This window comes from Lolium perenne, chromosome 4, assembly GCF_019359855.2.
Source record: "Lolium perenne isolate Kyuss_39 chromosome 4, Kyuss_2.0, whole genome shotgun sequence".
Lineage (NCBI taxonomy): Eukaryota > Viridiplantae > Streptophyta > Magnoliopsida > Poales > Poaceae > Lolium > Lolium perenne.
Window position 1 is genome coordinate 18911328 of NC_067247.2, and position 19431 is coordinate 18930758.

The 19431-nt window shown below is 45.6% G+C and overlaps 1 protein-coding gene and 1 long non-coding RNA gene across 5 annotated transcripts; both read right to left on the reverse strand.

Moving 5' to 3' along the window:
• Nucleotides 1–634: 634 nt before the first annotated feature.
• Nucleotides 635–19359, reverse strand: LOC127323699 (vacuolar protein sorting-associated protein 9A-like). 4 transcript variants are annotated; one of them, XM_051351809.1, is made up of 7 exons: nt 19107–19359; nt 18888–19026; nt 18633–18803; nt 18090–18269; nt 2354–2633; nt 1417–1793; nt 635–1326 (listed from the first exon to the last, which is right to left on the reverse strand). In XM_051351809.1, exons 1-6 carry the CDS (start codon nt 19205–19207, stop codon nt 1618–1620), a joined length of 1047 nt encoding a protein of 348 aa, XP_051207769.1. In that variant the 5' UTR covers nt 19208–19359; the 3' UTR covers nt 635–1326; nt 1417–1617. The 4 variants fall into 4 exon arrangements, with proteins under 4 accessions (XP_051207769.1, XP_071674576.1, XP_071674577.1 ...); XM_071818475.1 differs by having other exon boundaries at nt 18624–18803; XM_071818476.1 differs by lacking the exon at nt 635–1326 and having other exon boundaries at nt 1615–1786; nt 18624–18803.
• On the reverse strand, nt 3385–5771 carry LOC139830443 (uncharacterized). The gene is made up of 2 exons (XR_011742374.1): nt 4795–5771; nt 3385–3661 (listed from the first exon to the last, which is right to left on the reverse strand). It is a non-coding gene; the product is annotated as an uncharacterized lncRNA (long non-coding RNA).
• Nucleotides 19360–19431: the final 72 nt, after the last annotated feature.

Consider the following 19431-nt stretch of genomic DNA (forward strand, 5'->3'; position numbering starts at 1 on the left):
CTAACGGGTCTTTATTAGTTATTTGGAATTATATCTAGCAAGTACAAAAAATATTACATAGAAAAGGTACTACTTTAGTACTTACCGCTCTTCAGAACACAAGCATTTCTTCTTGACCACACAGCATTGATACAAGGCCTTTAGTAGAGGGCCCTTCTGCTCAAACATCCCTTCTTACCTTTGTCCCTTCCCCTTCGGTTTCAAACTGGAAACTGCATAGTATTACCTCCGTGTGAATAATCATTCTTGATTCAATTACAATTCGAATGCTTTGTATCCAAAACATCACAGAAGAATAGAAACATTATATATAACAAAGTTCAGCAAGCCATTTTAATCAGAATTTTAGATTTTTTTTGGGGAAAATGGGGAGGGGAAGTCCCATTGCTAAATTTGATTCAGGACACGGCGCTGTTGTTCTTTCTATCACTTTCTACAAGATAGTGTGCCAAATAGCAATGCCTTTTAGTTTATACAGTACCAGTTTCAACAGTTCAATCCCTACATAGATGAAGATTTCAGAAGACCTCCATGATAGCTATCGTATTAAGACCGAGGTAAGAAATTGCAATCTACATGTTACCTCTGTAAAATCACTAAAGTTTTACATGATCGGGAAAATGCTACTTGTACTAGTGCATTCGTAACTTCAGACTTATGTTACCATACCAGTGCGTTACACCCTGTCCGCGGTACAACATGTTCTCAAAGTACTTAACACACTGTACATAACATTGTCAGACACAACTTTGAAAAAACAAACATACAAAAATCAAACAAGCATACGAAAAAGCTTCAGACATTTGTCATTCCTTGAGAAAATGGCTTTGCCAGCAGCAGTCCAGAAGTGAAAGACCAGGAGAGAGACCCAACTGAGAGCCAGCTGTACTGTAGCAAGGTGTATCAAATGCAACCAGTTGAAGATTGACTATTCAGGTAGTATGGGTTGTGGCAGCATCAATCTGCAGCTGGACGCAGCACTGATGTAGAAAACTTCCACGGATGCATATTGAGGGATTGCCAAAGAAAGCGAGAGCAGACAAGATTACACAGGTAGTGTGGGTTGCAGCAGCATCAGTCTGCAGCTGAGTGCAGCGACGATGAGGAGAACTTTGACAGATGCTTATCGGGGGAATCACCAACCCGAAACATGAGCAGACCGGAAACATAGGTAACTAGAAGGTGTCACTTGCGATGCTGCAGCCAGGCGCACCGAGGAAGAGGGTGTATCTTTCAGCACGGAGAACTTCAAACGGATAAGACCGGCAGCTGCTAGATGCAACACCCAATGCCTATTCTGAAGGTATGACGAGAAGAACATCCGGTCTGCAGAGATGTTGCAAAAGGCTACCCATTAGGCAGCTCGCAAAGGAACAAACATGTGTCTTCATCTCTGAAGTCTATTTACGGTCATACCTGTAGCCCCTTGGGTCCTTGTGGGTGTATTGATTGCAGTAGCACGTGCAAGCATGGCATCAAACCTCGTATGTATTCTTCCAGCCGATGGAAAACTTTGTACACGTGTTTTACACCATCGAACGTGTGTGAGTGACGTGGACATGGAGGCAGTTTTGTAAATTAACCGATACCATCTCTGGCCAGCATCTTCGCATCAGTTCACAAATCAGCATCTACTGATGCAAGGAGTTGATCCTCGTCTATGGATAACTTCCTTAAAGCTTTAGACAGCGATGTGTATCTGGTGACTACTTGCATGTAGAGCCCATGCAGCTGCTTGACTTCTGCTGCAGTCAAACTTTCAGTTTCCGAGTCCATGAAAGGGAATCTGGAACCTGCTAAACTGAAAGATTGTGATTATGCAGCAAAAGCAAACAAAACTGACCCTAAATTGTCGAGCGGATGAAGAGCATGACAACCGATAGAAACAAATCTAGATATATAATATAGTTTCAGAAAAAATAAAGTTCATTTACAGCCACTGAGCACATATGCTGGAGTAGGTACACTGGTTCTTACTCCCTCCATCCCCAAATTGAGTAAAAAAGTCAACACTTTTAAGTTTGACCAATTATATACACTAAATAATTAAGATCTACAATACCAAATCAATATCAATAGATCTAGTATATTTATTCAATATTGTGATTGTTGATATTGCCTTCTATATTTGATCAAACTTAGCAAGTTATTCAATATTGTGATTGTTGATATTGCCTTCTATATTTGATCAAACTTAGCAAGTATTGACTTATTGACCAAATTTATATGCTACAGGGGGAGTACATAAGGCCAGAAGAAAAAACATTATGCACAGGGGAAACCTTATATGCCTGAATAAAAACTTATACTAAGCCAAACTGTTTCAAATAAGCAGAAAGTGTTAACAACGGACCTTCTGTATCAGTTTGCTTTTGTAGTCCCCTCGTAGATGTAGCCGACCCCTGCGGACTACTAAGGCTTGCAGCACATATTTGAGTACCTAGTTTTGCAGTTTCCATATGCATCTGAAACTCATTCTGTTCCATGGATAGCGAGCGGCCATCAACATTAAGTATAAACATCTTTGCTGAAATGAGGTTTGTGAGATAGTATTCCACTTCAGAAACAAGCTTAGTTTCTCTTCTAAAAAGCTCAACAAATTTCAGATTTGAGTGCAGATGAGGAGGATTGGCCTGCATTAGTTTTTCAGGTAGTTTGTCAAATGTACTCAATTTAGTAAAAACATGAAAAACAACAGATTGTACTTTGTCCTAAGGTGGATAAAACATAGTACCACAAAGACATTAAGACATATTGGTGTGAACTTGTATCCTCCCTAGTCCCTACAGACTCTAATATACATTGGTGAAATCCAAGAAGACAAACTTACAATTATAATTGATAATGGTTCAGAAAAGGGGAAAATAACTTCAAGTGAAAACAAACAGCAACAACGAAAACATATTATTCAATTTAATTGCACTGTAAGATCACGACAAGTTCGGCGCACATGGCTAAATGGAAACTGAAGGTACTCTTTTTCCACAGTTTATAGCGATGACTAAATGGAACTGAAGACTCAATGATCATCTCCTGCCGTCTGGTCAATTAGAATTCAGTGAAAAATGGAATCTAGTGGCGACGCCAACAATAACCAACGAATCCTTCAACACTACGGAGGACAATGAGCGAGCAAGCCTGTTCACTTACAATAATACTTACCAAAGAGGTGAAATAGGCATCAACAAAGATCACATTGCATTTTATAAGCCGTGCTTCTCATTTTAGCAACAATAAACATAATATTAATGAAGAGGTGAAGACTGAAGACTTCTTCTGATTCTAAGGGGCTGTTTGGATTGTGGCCGGCGGCTGCCACACCAAAAGATTGGCGTTGACCGGTGTCAACACCCGGATTTTTAAGTCCGGATGCCTATTATGTCATACATCGCAATCCCAGGAAATTGTTGTTGCGAGGCATAATAGTTAAGTATCACAGTCATCATTCATTACAAACCATAATGTCTTACAACTTGGAATCACATGATCCATATTACACAAATAGTTGACCTAATGATCAACGAACAAACACAAGTTCATAGCGGAAGCGTAAGATACAAGGACTCTCTAGTCCACAGGCCAACGCTTGACGTTAGAAGCTCCTAGTTGTGGTAGACGTCCTGCTGATCGTCCTCCTCGTACTGCTGCTCGGCTTCATATTCTGGCCATTTGAATAGCCAGGGACAAAGCCGTGAGTACTTTAAGTACTCGCAATCTAACACTAAAGTAAGTACTAGCATTGACATAATGGTGCTCTAAGCTCTAAGTTTATTTGCATAAAGCCAATTTTATTTCATAAACACTTTTGTAAACAACTCCCCAAGTGCTAACTAACTCAAGTGGGAACATTAGTGTCATTCCCACAACTCTGTTGTGATACAAAGCCAAAGTCACCGTTCAAGTTCAAGTTCAAAACACCAGTCACAAAGATATAAATTCTGATGACGGAAACAGAATGGCCTTTCCAATTGTCCATATCCGCGGACGCGGCTATTCGAATAGTTCTACACTCTGCAGAGGTCGCACACTTGTGCCACAACATTTGATTACATCCGTCGTGATAAAACCACTGAATAATCGTAACTCGCACGCGGATCATCAACCGTTAACCTTTCATTTACACACCCTAGTATAGGCACCTCTCCCCATGAGCTTGGCCTCCCGGTGAAAACCAACTGTTAACCCGGGAACTGCACAGGGCTTGGGCCGGACATTCACCTCATATTCACGTCATATCACATCATCTCTTTTGTTGTAGAGGCAGCTTTCGGCATAACCCCGATGACGCTTGTTTAGAGGGAACCCATACTAAGACACATAAATTTCCAGCTAAGCCCTACCCATAATCAGGTATTGTGGGGGTACTCAAAAATTGGGAAGGTATCGCATCCAACTCAATCATCAGTTTTTAGCCAAAGTCATCAAGTCAACTTCAGTGTCATATTCACCTTCAAAATCTTTCAATGGAAATGACTAATCATTTCCAAGGTTTTCACCATCATCATTTCATCAACACATGTTCCCATCTAGAGTAGTCGTCATTTTAAAAATTAGCACTAGCAACTATGTATGAGGGGTGCTAAGTATTTGCTTTGCTTCTAGGCTAAGTTTGATACTCTTGTACTAACTCCATACTAACCCAGTAAATTATAAATCCAAGGTACTTTGATAAAACAAAAGGTAAATAAAGCTTGTAAAGTAAAACTGGGAAAAAAAAAGGATCATAGGCATAAAGTAAATGGGGTAATGCCTTGCTCATGGTGAGCTTTGCACTTTGCAAGAGTATTATCTTGCCTTGGTTGGGATACTGGTCAAAGTGGTCTTCTTCTTCTTGGAAGTAGACCTCCTCCTCCTCCTGGTACTCCTCGGTACTAGCGTCTAAAATACGAATACGGAGTACACAATCATCACACCAAACTAATTTACTAAACTATGCACAAACATGGTTCACACACTTAAACTAGCATCACATATTACTAGTTGGTGGGTGGATGTGTTTTTCTTATTGGTTAAGAAAAATAATTTCCTCTCATACTAAACTTGAATGTTACTTTGAATATTTCAGAGAAATAATTTCCTCTCATTATCTTATTAAGATTTAATTTCTCTTATGCATAATATGTGACCTAGGTTGACCCAAGTCAACCTCTTCACACTTATCATTTGGAGAAAAGATTTAAATGAGGTGAGCACCTCATACCATTTAATTCTAGCATAACAAAGATTTAATATCACCAACAATTCCTATGGGACCTAAATAACCAGGGTCTCCACTTCATTTGGGATTGGTGGTGACAAGATTTAAATGAGAGAAACTCCCTCATAGGATTTCTTAATAGTTTTGGACAAGATCTTTGACTAGAAATAGCCATAAGGGCATTTAAAACAACTAAACCATGATCATTCAAAGTAGGCATGGCATATTTTTGTAGAAACAATTAGTATAAGTGAAAAGTGAATTATTGGAGGTGGAAATAACTGAAAAGCATTTATGGTTGATTTTTAAGAATTATTATAAGGCAGAAAAGTCCCTGCTTTGTTTATTTTGTCATTTTAATTCTACACAAGATCTAGGGTTCTATCCAGTGGCATTGTGTAGATAAATTCCTAAGGTTTCCAAAAATATAAAGTTTGTAAAATTTGGCCGAGTAGATTTGTCACTATTGAATTTCAAAGTTTGCATCAGATTAGAGTATTTTTCTAATTTCCAAAATTGAATTCAAACGGTGGGCTCGCGCGGGAAAAGAACTTGGGCTGCAGAGAGAAAAGGAGTTGGGCCGGCCACTTCGCGTCCAATAGCGAAGCGGTCGTCTGACGGCGGGTCCCACGCGTCGGTGCGAGTTACTCACCGAACCGGTACGGGAAAGGAGGGCGTTGGATCGTGCGATGATCGAACGGCCGGGGGTTGTCGTCGTCGACGGCGAGAAGCAGACGCGCGGCGGCGATAGGGGGCCGGAGCGGTCGTCGGAGCTCCGGCGAGCGTCGGAGGGTGCGCCGCGACGTTGTCGATGATGGTGAAGCCGATGGAAACGACGGCGCGTCTGGGCGGCCTCCTTCTCGACAAGCTTCGGCCATCGGCGGCGCGGCGAGCTAGCAATTGCGGCGGTGTGGTGGCTATCTGGTGAAATTGAGGGGGCGGGGAGTGCTTTGTGAGGATGAGGGGAGTGAGTGGCGTGCTCGGATCGATGGGAGGGGTGCCGCTTTTATAGTTGGGGAGGTGGCCGTGGAGCGGAGTAGCGGTCGTCGACGGCGTCGTCGTTCCGGGGCGCCAAGGGGCAAGTGATGGGCGCAGCGTGTCGCCGGTGCTCGCGAAGATGACGCGCGTGACGGCGATGAAAAAGAGGCACTACGACGGCGGCGGCGTGATGGAAGCTTGCGGGTCATGGCGGAAGGGCGTGGATGCTCACGTCGTCTGCGGCGTTCCGCGGGCCGGGGGCCATGTCCGAGCGTTGCGAGCGGTCGTCGTGCGTCGGCGGCGGTGAGTGTGAGGGCGGAGGTGACGCAGGGCGCGGGGCGGGCGACGCTGCAGCGCGTCCGGGGTGGCGCCATGCGCGCTACGGCGTGGCATGGGTGTTCCTGGGCGTGTCCGGGCGCGTCGAGGCCGGGCGTGTGCACACGTTCTCTCGGTCAAAGGAGGGCACGAGCGAGGTTCGAGAAGGGTGAGAGGGAGCTGCGGACAAGGTGGTGCGAGGCTAGAATCGACCGGGTGAGAGGATGGCATGAAATGGACTTGCCATGCCACGGCATGGCAAGGTTTGATTTATTTGATCTCTCCTTGACCAAAGTGCAAGTGGTGGTGATGGTGTGGTGAGGTGAGAGGGAGGCTCCAGGGGTGCGAGAGAGGGGCAGGGTTGGACCAAGTCCAAGGTAGAAATGAGGTATGGGCTCAAATTTTCACCCTGCCAACAAGGTGTTCGACGAGAATGCCCGCAAGAAAATAATTTTTGAAATTTGAAAATCTTTTTGGTGGGTTGTAAACAAATATTAAATGGAGCATTTTGGTGGTGGTGGTGGTCAAAATGGAATTGATATGCAAAATCACATTTTGCATATGATCTTACATAAGTGAGAAAGTTCCAACTTTGCTTGCTTCCCATTTGAAATTGAGACAGAGTTAGAGGTGGGTTTCTTGAGCAAGGTTGTAGTGCTTGATGTTGTCTTGGATGAGGTGAAAAGGTTTGACCAAGTGTAGAAGGGGAAAGTGAAAATCCAGGGGCTCAAAGTGGGCATCAAGGTAAAAATGGCACAAGTGACCATATTGCATGTAACTTGGGAATTGAATTTGATTTTGGTTTGATTTGAGTTTATTCACTTCCAATAGTGTTTAAAAGTGTTTAGTAACCATTTACAACCAATGGTGCAAGCCCAAGTGGTCTAGGTTAAGTATTTGCAAAAATGGCATAGGCCTTATGTGAGAGTGAAAAGGATTTTTGGAATTTCTTTTATATTTCAATTTTATTTGGCTAAGGGTGATCAAGTGATCATTGCTAAGGTTTTAGGATGAGAGTAACACACAAACAAGCATCATGGCAAAAGCACACTCAATTAACTTAATAAGGTGAGCTAATATGCATAGTCCTATATGATGGGAAAAAGTTTTTGTTGGCTCCAAATTTTGGATTCTTGAATTCTTTCTCTTGTTCATTTTATTGAAACTTGGGATGTTACAAACCCTTCCCCCTTACAAAAGATTTCGTCCCGAGATCTAGGGAAAACTAGGTACTAAAGAGATCTGGGTATTCCTTCTTCATATCTTCCTCGCGTTCCCAAGTTGCTTCTTCTTCGGTGTGGTTACTCCATTGTATCTTCAGGAACTTGATACTTCTGGTGCGGGTGGTCCTGAATGCTTCTTCAAGGATGCGAATAGGCACTTCGCGGTAGGTTAGGTCCTTGTTGATATCAATGGCTCTGTGGTCTATGTTCTTAAATACTTCGGTCTTCTCAGGCACTTCTAGACACTTCCGAAGCAGTGAGATGTGAAACACATCGTGTACGGCGGACATCTCTTCCGGTAGTTCCAACTGATATGAGACTTCTCCTCGGCGATCCAGAATCTTGAAGGGTCCGACATATCTGGGGGCGAGCTTTCCTTTGAGTTGGAATCTCTGCATTCCTTTGAGGGGTGAGACCTTGAGATACACAAAATCCCCGATCTCGAATGTCATCTCTCGGCGTCTCTTGTCGGCGTAGCTCTTTTGTCTGGACTGGGCGGTCTTGAGGTACTCGCGGATCTTGTGCACCTTCTCTTCGGCTTCGCGGAGAACATCGGGGCCGAAGACTTGACTATCTCCGACTTCCGACCAGTTCGAGAGGGTACGGCATTTCCTTCCGTACGGGGCTTCAAAGGGGGCCATCGTAAGCCGGCTTGGTAGCTATTGTTGTAGGAGAATTACGCATATGGTAAGCAGTCTTCCCATTTGGATCCGTACTCTAGCACACGGGCTCTTAACATATCTTCTAGGATCTGGTTGACTCTCTCGATCTGTCCGTCGATCTGTGGGTGGTATCTTTGTCTTTGAAATTCGATCGGGTTCCTAGTCCTTCATGCACTTTCTGCCCGAGAATCTTGAGGTGAATTGTGATCCTCTATCTGACACAATTGACTTCGGGGTTCCGTGCAGGCTGACTATTCTGGAGATGTATAACTCTGCAAGCTTTGGGCCTTGGTATGTGGTCTTGACAGGGATAAAATGTGCAACCTTGGTCAACCTATCGATGACTACCCAAATTGAGTCATTTCCTCTGCTAGATTTGGGCAATCCTGTGATAAAGTCCATACCGACAGAATCCCATTTCCACTCAGAAATCTGTAAGGGTTGCAACAGTCCTGCGGGTCGTTGATGTTCTGCTTTGACTCGCTGACAGATATCACACTTGGCGATGTAGCTTCCTATCTCTCGCTTCATTCCGTGCCACCAGAATTGTTCCTTCAGGTCTTGGTACATCTTGGTTCCTCCGGGTGAATGGAATACGGGGTATCATGAGCTTCTTTCGTAATGACTTGTTTCAACTACGAATCGATGGTACACACAGGCGTTCATTGTACCAAAGAACTCCTTCTTCATCTACGGTGAATCCTGGTGCCTTTCCTGCGGCTATCTGACTCTTTATTCCGTCAATGCTGGCATTCCCCTTCTGGGCTTCCTTTATCTGGCTCATCAAAGTGGGTTGGAGCTCAATGCTGGCGAGGAATCCTTCGCTCACTAGCTCTAGTCTGAATTGTTCAAACTCTTGGTACAGGCTTGGTTGCTCTATTGCGATCATGGAGTTCAACTGACACGGCAGTCTGCTCAAGGCATCCGCTACCACATTGGCCTTGCCGGGGTGGTAGTGAATTTCCATGTCGTAATCCTTGATTAATTCTATCCATCTGCGCTGTCTCATGTTCAGCTCCTTCTGGGTGAAAATGTACTTCAAGCTCTTGTGATCAGAATATATCTCGCATCGATTACCCATGAGGTAATGACGCCAAACCTTCAGGGCTAACACTACGGCTGCTAACTCCAAGTCATGAGTTGGGTAGTTCTGTTCATGTTGCTTCAATTGCCTTGATAGGTAAGATATCACTTTGCCTTCTTGCATCAACACACATCCAAGTCCAGTCTTGGATGCATCACAATAGACATCAAATGGCTTGGTGACATCGGGCATGATCAGTATTGGGGCTGTGGTTAATCTGAGTTTGAGTAGCTGAAAGCTTTCTTCACATTTGTCATTCCAGTCAAATTTCCGGTCCTTCTTCAGCAGTTGAGTCATTGGTCTTGCGATGCTTGAAAATCCTTCCACGAATCGGCGGTAATATCCCGCCAATCCTAGAAATGCTCGGACTTCCGTCTGGGTGGTTGGGGCCTTCCATTCCTCAACGGTTTTGATTTTTGCGGGATCTACGGCAATACCTCCTGCAGACAAGATGTGTCCCAGAAATCCTACTTCTTTCAGCCAAAACTCACATTTGCTGAACTTGGCGTACAACTGATGCTGCCTAAGGGTTTCCAGAACCACTTCCAAATGTTGCTCATGTTCTTCTTCTGATTTGGAGTAGATAAGGATGTCGTCGATGAAGACAACGACAAACTTATCCAGGAATTCCATAAAGATCTTATTCATGAGATTCATGAAGTAAGCGGGGGCATTGGTCACCCAAAGGACATGACATTGTACTCATACATCCATATCACGGTGGTAAAGGCGAGTCTTTGGAATATACATTGCTCGGATCTTCGATTGATGGTAACTTTGTCCTCAGATCAATCTTTGAGAAAACTTGGGCACCGGTTAGCTGGTCAAACAGGTCTTCTATCTTTGGTAAGGGATATTTGTTCTTGATGGTGACATCGTTAAGCTTACGATAATCCGTAACCAAACGAGTGGCACCGTCCTTTTTATCCACAAACAAAACTGGTGATCTCCAAGGCGACGCACTTGGTCGAATCAGACCTTTGTACAGCATATCATCCGGTTGCTTTTTCGGTTCCATCGATTCTGCGGGGTTCATGCTATAGGCTCTGGGCTATAGGTCTGTTCGAGGATTAACTCGATGATAAACTCGATATCCCGGTCCGGCATACCGGGTAGATCATCCGGAAACACATCGAGTATCGACAAACGACCACGATTTGATCCGTAGTTGGCTTGGCTACGCTTTGGTTGCAGGTAAATTTTCGGGGTAGTTTTTCCGACAAGTGTTCTATTATTATTCCGGTGCTACTTGTCATGGTGATGGCCTTCTTGGCGCAGTCTATCAATCCATGATGTTTCGCCATCCAGTCCATACCCAGGACTACTTCCAATTCTTTTGTTACCAGAACAATCAAGTTTGCATAAAAGTCTATTTCATGGATTCTGATGGGTACATCTTTGCAAAATTTTCTAGCTTTAGTTGTTGATCCGGTATTTGAACTACCATGACATGTTTCAAGCCGATTGGTTGAATCTTACTAGTGCACACAAAATCTTCAGCAACGAACGAATGCGATGCTCGAGAATCAAACAACACTCTTGCCGGTATTGAGTTAACAGAGAACATACCCAAGACCACGTCAGTGCTTCCTGGGCTTCCTCGGCATTCATGTGGTAGAGGCGACCCCGCGATTGTTCGGGTTGTTGGGGCGAACTTCTTGCCGGTGGAGACACGGCGTTGCTTCGAGCGGTGGTGCGGGGTTGCTGCGAGCTTGGCGAGCCTCTTGGGACACTCATTGGAGTAATGCCCCACTACACCACACTCATAGCAAGTGATGGTGGTCTTGTCCTGCTTGTTCGCGATCGGGGATAGCATTGCTCCCGGTCCTTGGTGCGGTGTTGGTGTTGTTGTTCTTTGTTGTTGTGGTTGGGGGCTCTCGGCGGAGCGCGGTTGTAGTTGTTGTTGGGGTTGTAGTTGTTGTTGTTGTTGTTGTGGCCTCTGGCACAGGGGTTTCCTCCACTCCGGTTACGATAAACCGGGCGTGTCATCTGTGCATTGGGCTTGTTGGTTCCAAACCTCCTCCCGAGTTGGGGCGATACCTTGGGGCATTGCTAGGCCCACTCGATTCATCATGCGGCGCTTGCGGTTCTCGGCGGCTTGGTGCGGTTGCCTTCCATCCGGATGGCGGAGTCAACAAGGGCTTCGAGGTCGGCAAAGGGGATGTTGATCAACACGATCTGCATCTCATCATGCGGTCCATTCAGAACCTTTCCTTCCTCTTCTCGGTAGTGTCGGTCTCATCCGGGGCGTACCTTGACAAGGTGTGAGAAACTTGTCGCGGTATTCTACCACGGACATCCGGCCTTGCTTCGATTCACGGAATTCATCTCTCATCTTCTTTATCGGACCCGGGGCACATGGTACTTGCTGAATTTGAGCTGGAAATCGGTCAAGTCATGAAGCGTCCCGCGTTCATGGCACAGTGCTTGTCCACCAAGCTCTTGCTGGTCTGCTAAGTAGTGCGTGGCAAACAGCACTTTCTCATTCTCTTCCACTCAGCCTACTTCTAGATTGTTCTCCATAGTTTGGAGCCAATCATCTGCATCAAGTGGTTCCTCGAGTCTTCTTAAAACTGGCGGGTTGGTATTCGGAAGTTCTTGAGCTTGGATCCTGGATGATCATGGTGACCTTGGTTGTTGTTGACAAGCTGTTGGAGTGCTGCAATGTTGGCTTGCCTTTCAGCTCTTTCTGCTTCTCTATCTTCCAGCATAACTTGCAACATCTGCATCATAGCATCTTGGTTCGCGTTGCGAGTTGGAGGGGCCATCTGAGTATTGAGATTGATCATGAGATAAGGGGGAAATTTTCTATGGCTTGTTTTGTGTTTGAGTTCAAAAGCTTAAAACTTGAAGTCTTTTCATGATGACACAAACATACATTCATTCATAGCAAACAACACACATTACAAGCTAACACACTAAGGGTTTTAAGAACCCTTCTTCTCCAAGCTACGATACATGGGGCGGGATACAACTCACACCTACGATAGTGCATAAGTGAACTACTCCTCATCCTCATCAACATCGATGGGGGTGTGGTCATCATCTTCGTCGTCCAGGAAGTCGTAGTCTTCCCCCTCGGTGTTCTCATCCTCCTCGAAGTCGTTGTCGTCACTCAGGTAGTTGCTTCCTCCCTGAATGTCTTCTCCATCTTCTTCCATCTTCTTCATCTGCTCCTCCTGGGCCTTGACAGTGGCCTCGAGTGCGGCTATCTTCGCGCGGAGGCGAGTGATGGTGGCATCTCTCTTCGCGCGCTGCTGGCGGAGAGTCCGGCGGTCGTTGGCGAGCATCTTGATGGCGTCTCCTTGCTCGATGATGCGGGCGTGAGTCTGGTTGGCGTACTCACGGGAGTGGTCGAGATCCTGCTGAGTGTGGTACAGCATGAAGTCGAGATGCTCCACATGGTGCTTCAGCTCCGGGTGCGATGACATGTCCATGGGCTCTCCAGCAGAGTTACGCCTCGCGAGGTGCGAAAAGCGAGGGTGCTTGAGTGCCTCCCCGCTCATCCCGCACAGCGTGCGAGTCCCTCTGAAGGGCGCGAGCAAGTCCGTCCAGCCGGTTGCTCTCCATGAAGGAGAAGAGGATCCTCTCGAAGTGGGAGGCTCCATCTTGCCCCTCAAGTCGGCGGTGATGATCCACCGCAGGTTCGCCTCTGGCTGGTTCGCGATCTGGGCTCCGTGGAACTCCGGGTGCGGGCGACCAAGGTGGTCGGACAGGCGTTGAGGTCGTGCTCGAAGATCAAGCTCCCCCATTCCCAAGCCGATAAAACTTCGTGTTCACGGGCTCCATCCGAAAGTGAAGTAAAGGATTAAGTTAGAGAAGTGAACAGGTGTGGCAAAATTTTAGTTATATTTCTAAGGAAGAGCATGACTTTTTGTTTTTCCAAAGAGCTCAAGGAGAAGACAAAGATTAAAATTTTGTAAATACTTCATTCCTTTTTGAAACTCAATTTTTCGAACGTCCATTTCTAACTAGGGTCCCCTAAGGTCAAACAATGGCTCGATACCAACTTGTCAACACCCGGATTTTTAAGTCCGGATGCCTATTATGTCATACATCGCAATCCCAGAAATTGTTGTTGCGAGGCATAATAGTTAAGTATCACGATCATCATTCATTACAAACCATAATGTCTTACAACTTGGAATCACATGATCCATATTACACAAATAGTTGACCTAATGATCAACGAACAAACACAAGTTCATAGCGGAAGCGTAAGATACAAGGACTCTCTAGTCCACGAGGCCAACGCTTGACGTTAGAAGCTCCTAGTTGTGGTAGACGTCCTGCTGATCGTCCTCCTCGTATCGCTGCTCGGCTTCATATTCGCCATTTGAATAGCCAGGGACAAAGCCGTGAGTACTTTAAGTACTCGCAATCTAACTCTAAAGTAAGTACTAGCATTGAAATAATGGTGTTCTAATCTCTAAGTTTATTTGCATAAAGCCAATTTTATTTCATAAACACTTTTGTAAACAACTCCCCAAGTGCTAACTAACTCAAGTGGGAACATTAGTGTCATTCCCACAACTCTGTTGTGATACAAAGCCAAAGTCACCGTTCAAGTTCAAGTTCAAAACACCAAATACAAAGATATAAATTCGATGACGGAAACAGAATGGCCTTTCCAATTGTCCATATCCGCGGACGCGGCTATTCGAATAGTTCTACACTCTGCAGAGGTCGCACACTTGTGCCACAACATTTGATTACATCCGTCGTGATAAAACCCTGAATAATCGTAACTCGACGCGGATCATCAACCGTTAACCTTTCATTTACACACCCTAGTATAGGCACCTCTCCCCATGAGCTTGGCCTCCGGTGAAAACCAACTGTTAACCCGGAATCGCACAGGCTTGGGCCGGACATTCACCTCATATTCACGTCATATCACATCATCTCTTTTGTTGTAGAGGCAGCTTTCGCATAACCCCGATGACGCTTGTTTAGAGGGAACCCATACTAAGACACATAAATTTCCGGCTAAGCCCTACCCATAATCGTGTATTGTGGGGGTACTCAAAAATTGGGAAGGTATCGCATCCAACTCAATCATCAGTTTTTAGCCAAAGTCATCAAGTCAACTTCAGTGTCATATTCACCTTCAAAATCTTTCAATGGAAATGACTAATCATTTCCAAGGTTTTCACCATCATCATTTCATCAACACATGTTCCCATCTAGAGTAGTCGTCATTTTAAAAATTAGCACTAGCAACTATGTATGAGGGGTTGATATGTATTTGCTTTGCTACTAGCCAAAGTTTGATAGGCTTTTCCTAACTCCATAATAACCCGATGAAATTATAAATCCAAGGTACTTTGATAAAACAAAAGGTAAATAAAGCTTGTAAAGTAAAACTGGGAAAAAAAAAAGGATCATAGGCATAAAGTAAATGGGGTAATGCCTTGCTCATGGTGAGCTTTGCACTTTGCAAGAGTATTATCTTGCCTTGGTTGGGATACTGGTCAAAGTGGTCTTCTTCTTCTTGGAAGTAGACCTCCTCCTCCTCCTGGTACTCCTCGGTACTAGCGTCTAAAATACGAATACGGAGTACACAATCATCACACCAAACTAATTTACTAAACTATGCACAAACATGGTTCACACACTTAAACTAGCATCACATATTACTAGTTGGTGGGTGGATGTGTTTTTCTTATTGGTTAAGAAAAATAATTTCCTCTCATACTAAACTTGAATGTTACTTTGAATATTTCAGAGAAATAATTTCCTCTCATTATCTTATTAAGATTTAATTTCTCTTATGCATAATATGTGACCTAGGTTGACCCAAGTCAACCTCTTCACACTTATCATTTGGAGAAAAGATTTAAATGAGGTGAGCACCTCATACCATTTAATTCTAGCATAACAAAGATTTAATATCACCAACAATTCCTATGGGACCTAAATAACCAGGGTCTCCACTTCATTTGGGATTGGTGGTGACAAGATTTAAATGAGAGAAACTCCCTCATAGGATTTCTTAATAGTTTTGGACAAGATCTTTGACTAGAAATAGCCATAAGGGCATTTAAAACAACTAAACCATGATCATTCAAAGTAGGCATGGCATATTTTTGTAGAAACAATTAGTATAAGTGAAAAGTGAATTATTGGAGGTGGAAATAACTGAAAAGCATTTATGGTTGATTTTTAAGAATTATTATAAGGCAGAAAAGTCCCTGCTTTGTTTATTTTGTCATTTTAATTCTACACAAGATCTAGGGTTCTATCCAGTGGCATTGTGTAGATAAATTCCTAAGGTTTCCAAAAATATAAAGTTTGTAAAATTTGGCCGAGTAGATTTGTCACTATTGAATTTCAAAGTTTGCATCAGATTAGAGTATTTTTCTAATTTCCAAAATTGAATTCAAACGGTGGGCTCACGGGAAAAGAACTTGGGCTGCAGAGAGAAAGGAGTTGGGCCGGCCCACTTCGCGTCCAACATGAGCAGGTGCCGTCTGACGGCGGGTCCCACGCGTCGGTCTGCGAGTTACTCACCGAACCGGTACGGGAAAGGAGGGCGTTGGATCGGCGATGATCGAACGGCCAGGGGTTGTCGTCGTCGACGGCGAGAAGCAGCGCGGCGCGGCGGCGATAGGGTCGGAGCGGTCGTCGGAGCTCCGGCGAGCGTCGGAGGGTGCGCCGCGACGTTGTCGATGATGGTGAAGCCGATGGAAACGGCGGCGCGTCTGGGCGGCCTCCTTCTCCGGCGAGCTTCGGCCATCGGCGGCGGCGGCGAGCTAGCAATTGCGGCGGTGTGGTGGCTATCTGAGTGAAATTGAGGGCGGGGAGTCTTTGTGAGGATGAGGGAGTGAGTGGCGTGCTCGGATCGATGGGAGGGGTGCCGCTTTTATAGGTGGGGGAGGTGGCCGTGGAGCGGAGTAGCGGTCGTCGACGGCGTCGTCGTTCCAGGGGCGCCAAGGGGCAAGTGATGGGCGCAGCGTGTCGCTGGTGCTCGGCGAAGATGACGCGCGTGACGGCGATGAAAAAGAGGCACTACGACGGCGGCGAGCGTGATGGAAGCTTGCGAGTCATGGCGGAAGGGCGTGGATGCTCACGTCGTCTGCGGCGTTCCGCGGGCCGGGGGCCATGTCCGAGCGTTACGGCGATCGTCGTGCGTCGACTGGCGGTGAGTGTGAGGGCGGAGGTGACGCAGGGGCGCGGGGCGGCTGACGCTCTGGCGCGTCCAGGGCTGGCGCCATGCGCGCTCTGGCGTGGCATGGGTGTTCCTGGGCGTGTCTGGGCGCGTCGAGGCTGGCGTGTGCACACGTTCTCTCGATCAAAGGAGGGCACGAGCAGGTTCAGAAGGGTGAGAGGGAGCTACTGGACAAGGTGGTGCAGGCTAGAATCGACCAGGTGAGAGGATGGCATGAAATGGACTTGCCATGCCACGGCATGGCAAGGTTTGATTTATTTGATCTCTCCTTGACCAGTGCAAGTGGTGGTGATGGTGTGGTGAGGTGAGAGGAGGCTCCAGGGTGCGAGAGAGGGCAGGGTTGGACCAAGTCCAAGGTAGAAATGAGGTATGGGCTCAAATTTTCACCGCCAACAAGGTGTTCGACAGTAATGCCCGCAAGAAAATAATTTTTGAAATTTGAAAATCTTTTTGGTGGGTTGTAAACAAATATTAAATGGAGCATTTTGGTGGTGGTGGTGGTCAAAATGGAATTGATATGCAAAATCACATTTTGCATATGATCTTACATAAGTGAGAAAGTTCCAACTTTGCTTGCTTCCCATTTGAAATTGAGACAGAGTTAGAGGTGGGTTTCTTGAGCAAGGTTGTAGTGCTTGATGTTGTCTTGGATGAGGTGAAAAGGTTTGACCAAGTGTAGAAGGGGAAAGTGAAAATCCAGGGGCTCAAAGTGGGCATCAAGGTAAAAATGGCACAAGTGACCATATTGCATGTAACTTGGGAATTGAATTTGATTTTGGTTTGATTTGAGTTTATTCACTTCCAATAGTGTTTAAAAGTGTTTAGTAACCATTTACAACCAATGGTGCAAGCCCAAGTGGTCTAGGTTAAGTATTTGCAAAAATGGCATAGGCCTTATGTGAGAGTGAAAAGGATTTTTGGAATTTCTTTTATATTTCAATTTTATTTGGCTAAGGGTGATCAAGTGATCATTGCTAAGGTTTTAGGATGAGAGTAACACACAAACAAGCATCATGGCAAAAGCACACTCAATTAACTTAATAAGGTGAGCTAATATGCATAGTCCTATATGATGGGAAAAAGTTTTTGTTGGCTCCAAATTTTGGATTCTTGAATTCTTTCTCTTGTTCATTTTATTGAAACTTGGGATGTTACAACCGGCATTGTAGGCCACCGTTTGGATTGAAGCCCAACTAACCAAGCCATACCAAAATTTTGGTCGCTGCTCACGTTTTTGCGCCCACGCGCTGGTGGAACAGGGGCAGGCGATTGCTTCGCCAAAATATTGGCATGCCCCTGATTTGGCGTGGCAGGCCTGGGCATAAACCAAACAGCCCCTAAACCCTAACTACAGATCCTAAACAGCTAAGTCTAAAGAATAGTATTTTTGATTCATTGCTACAAATCTTAATGAGAACAACTGAGCAAGAATAAAAACTTTGTAGAAAGAGAAACTTGCCTTTATAGTAATATAAATGAGAATGGGAAGAAACTCATCAGCCCCAGATGGTGTTCGGTCGTTTGACATGGACACATTTAGCAGCAAGTTGTTGATGACTTGGCAACAGCTCATAACACATAGAAGCTTATCTCGTGGCGATTTGAAGGAATTGATCTTCTGTAACTCCTTAACTGCAAGCTAGAGTGGAATTTGAGGGCAGAGTTAGCTTGAGCCATGGTTCTAAAACCGCTTTAGATGTTGATGAACCTGTTAGGTACCGCACGATACAAAACAGTGACATTTTACTAGTATGTAATTCAAAGAAAAAGCATGAGCAAGGTAACAAGAGAATCTGGAACTGAATAACAAGTAACTATCTTTAATCAGGTCTACCATATATTCTGCAAGATGTCCAGAAGGCAATCCTTTAAATTTATTTGATCGGTGTATAGAGGTATGCAAATAAAATAAGTAGACACATATTGTCAAACCTAGAGTGACAACCATTCATGAGCTTAGAAAGCCTTAAAAGCAACTGAGAACAGAGCACACCGGCGTTACCAGCCACGAGGCCTCGTTGTGCAGGACCTTGGGTATGTCCAAGTGCTGAGGCCTGACGAACCGCTGCAGGAGGCCGATCCTCTCCGAGACCTCCGCGTCGGCGGCCGCGTCCTCCGGTGACGCCGCGAAGGTGCGGTCGAAGAGCTTGGTCATGACGTACTTCTCGAGGCCCTGTTCAGAATCAAAGCAGAGGCGTTCAGAAACGTACATCGCCCAAAACAGAAAGGAAATTCAGCAGGGGATGTATGTTGAGACCTCGAGCGCGTGGTCGATTTCCTGGTGGGTGGCGTTGGCCCAGAGGGGGTGCTCCCTGAAGGCCGCCTCCATCGCCGCGTAGAAGGCCTGGACCCTGGCGCCGTCCTCCTCGGCGTCGAGCGAGAGGGAGGCGAGGAAGCTGCGGGCGCTAGGGTGAGCTCGTTGATCCAAGTAAGCAGTGTGCGAATTCGTTGGGGGAACGGCGGGTGGCTGACTGACCTCTTGATGGAGCGGAAGAGGCCGGCGGCGGCGGGGCGGCGCATCCGGTCGAGGAAGCCGTAGAAGTCCACCCGCGACGCCGCCGACGACGGGCTCTCCATGGCCGCCTGCCGGCCCCCGCAGAGAGAAAGAGAGAGATTTGGAATTCTGTCGGAGACGGCAACGCAACCAGCGATGGGAAGTTGTTTTCCAACCGTACAGTCAGCAGTCTGAAGAATCTCTGAAATCTCTTTTTCTACAGGTTCTGAATCCTGAGTTACAATTTACTTATGCTTCATTCAGTACTGAATCACTAGATGCACACGAACAAAAGTCGGCATCAAAG

Coding starts and splice junctions, on each gene's coding strand:
- LOC127323699 (XM_071818475.1), bottom strand. CDS start 19,207: ATGGAGAGCCCGTCGTCGGCGGCGTCGCGGGTGGACTTCTACGGCTTC. Junction 19,027..19,106: donor CTCTTCCGCTCCATCAAGAG/GTCAGTCAGCCA, acceptor TAGCGCCCGCAG/CTTCCTCGCCTCCCTCTCGC. Junction 1,794..2,353: donor AAAGCAAACTGATACAGAAG/GTCCGTTGTTAA, acceptor TCAGTTTAGCAG/GTTCCAGATTCCCTTTCATG.